Source organism: Wasmannia auropunctata, unplaced genomic scaffold (assembly GCF_000956235.1).
Source record: "Wasmannia auropunctata unplaced genomic scaffold, wasmannia.A_1.0 LD295661.1, whole genome shotgun sequence".
NCBI classification, from domain to species: Eukaryota; Metazoa; Arthropoda; class Insecta; order Hymenoptera; family Formicidae; genus Wasmannia; species Wasmannia auropunctata.
Genome location: NW_012067229.1, coordinates 1 through 1,480, shown reverse-complemented (window position 1 = coordinate 1,480; position 1,480 = coordinate 1). Strand labels below are relative to the sequence as shown.

General features: G+C 38.1%; 1 protein-coding gene across 1 annotated transcript; it reads right to left on the bottom strand.

The window, feature by feature from the left end:
* Nucleotides 1-122: 122 nt before the first annotated feature.
* Nucleotides 123-1,165, bottom strand: LOC105461286 (cullin-associated NEDD8-dissociated protein 1-like; the record flags this gene model as incomplete). The annotated part of the gene is made up of 3 exons (XM_011707777.1): nt 944-1,165; nt 594-851; nt 123-311 (listed from the first exon to the last, which is right to left on the bottom strand). Coding segments are annotated over exons 2-3 (378 nt in total), but the record flags the coding sequence as incomplete, so codon positions are not given.
* Between the last annotated feature and the right edge of the window lie 315 nt (nt 1,166-1,480).

Sequence of the window (1,480 nt, the reverse complement as noted above, 5' to 3'; positions counted from 1 at the left end):
ACGTGTGCTCTTCTGATCTCTTCTAAATTCATTTATTTATGTAACCTCAAAGTGTACCAACTTTCATTAAAATCAGAATTTGACACTTCGCGAGGATCCCTTGTTAGATTATAATCGCCAACCTTGATCTTAGTTTCCACGTAAAGATGCGGCAGCACCGCGTCCAAAAGGTCCCTTATCAGCATAGGTTTATTGTGCGCAGCAGAATTAAATGCGACTAATGCTACTCTACGCACGTTAAGATCAGGATCCTCCAAAGCGACCAGGAAATTACCCATACATTGCTTCAACATGACATCGATTGGTTGTGGCTGTAAATATATATGTGTATTATAAACTAGATCTATTTATTGGATGCTTGATAAATCAACTGCTTATCAAGTGAAAGACTCGGATCTTGCGAGCTCGGATAATACAAAAAAATTTCAAGCGAAAGGATATTATTTCGCTGGAACAGAAACAAGAAAAAAAATTCCAAGATAAACTAGACAACAATTCGTAGCGCTTCGTCCTTTAAAAAATGGAAATCCAAATATTAAAAAGGAAAAATAGAGAGATATAACATACAATTATATGCGATTAAAATAAAGCACCTGATCGGAAATGGTAAATTTAACCGCCGTGACTGTCGTTGTTCTCATGAGGGCTGACGGCGATTTGAGCGATTCTTGCAGTCTTGGTAATAGAGTGGCGGGATCGATTAACGTCAATTTACCGAGGCATTCGGCCACGACGTTGCGAGTACCTTCTTCCGTGCATTCGCAATGCCTATACAAGAGCATCCAAATCGAAGGCACGAAATTCTGCAAGTGCGACACGCCAGACGGACTGGCTGATTGACTCGTAATGATCTACAAAAAGAAATAGTACTTGAAGAAGATCCTCCACATTTCGATAAGCTTGAATCGGAATGAAGATTAAACGACTGTACGAAAACGTTTACCTCCTTCAACGAATGCAAAAGCAGATATTGACGCTTGGGTTGCGCCTCAATCTCCTGAAGTATGAAAGGCAGGTATTCAGGAAGATTCCCAATTGCGATGTTGCCCAATGTATAACTGGCCGCGGATTTCACCTCTTCCGAGTGGGACGAGAACGAATTTAGAATCGTGTGTTTCAATGAATTAATACCACTTAAGTCTCTGTGGAAGGATTATTGAAGATAAATCTTTTTCTCTTATAATATGCAATTTCAGGGTGGATACTCAAATTTTGTAAAAGAATTCCCTGAAAATTCCCGGATTTTCCAGGAATTTTATTCAAAATTCCAGGTAAGATTAGAGAATTTCTCAATATCAGCTTTAAAATAAATTAGGTGCTAAGAGTTTTGGTAACGTATAGAATTTGATGCGTGAAACAATTTAATCTTCTCATATGTACAATAGTTTCATCTCCATACAAAATTTTTTGAAACGTAACGAAAGATTTTGTATGGAGATGTAACTACATATGTGAAGATTACAGATCGGAAGAGCACACG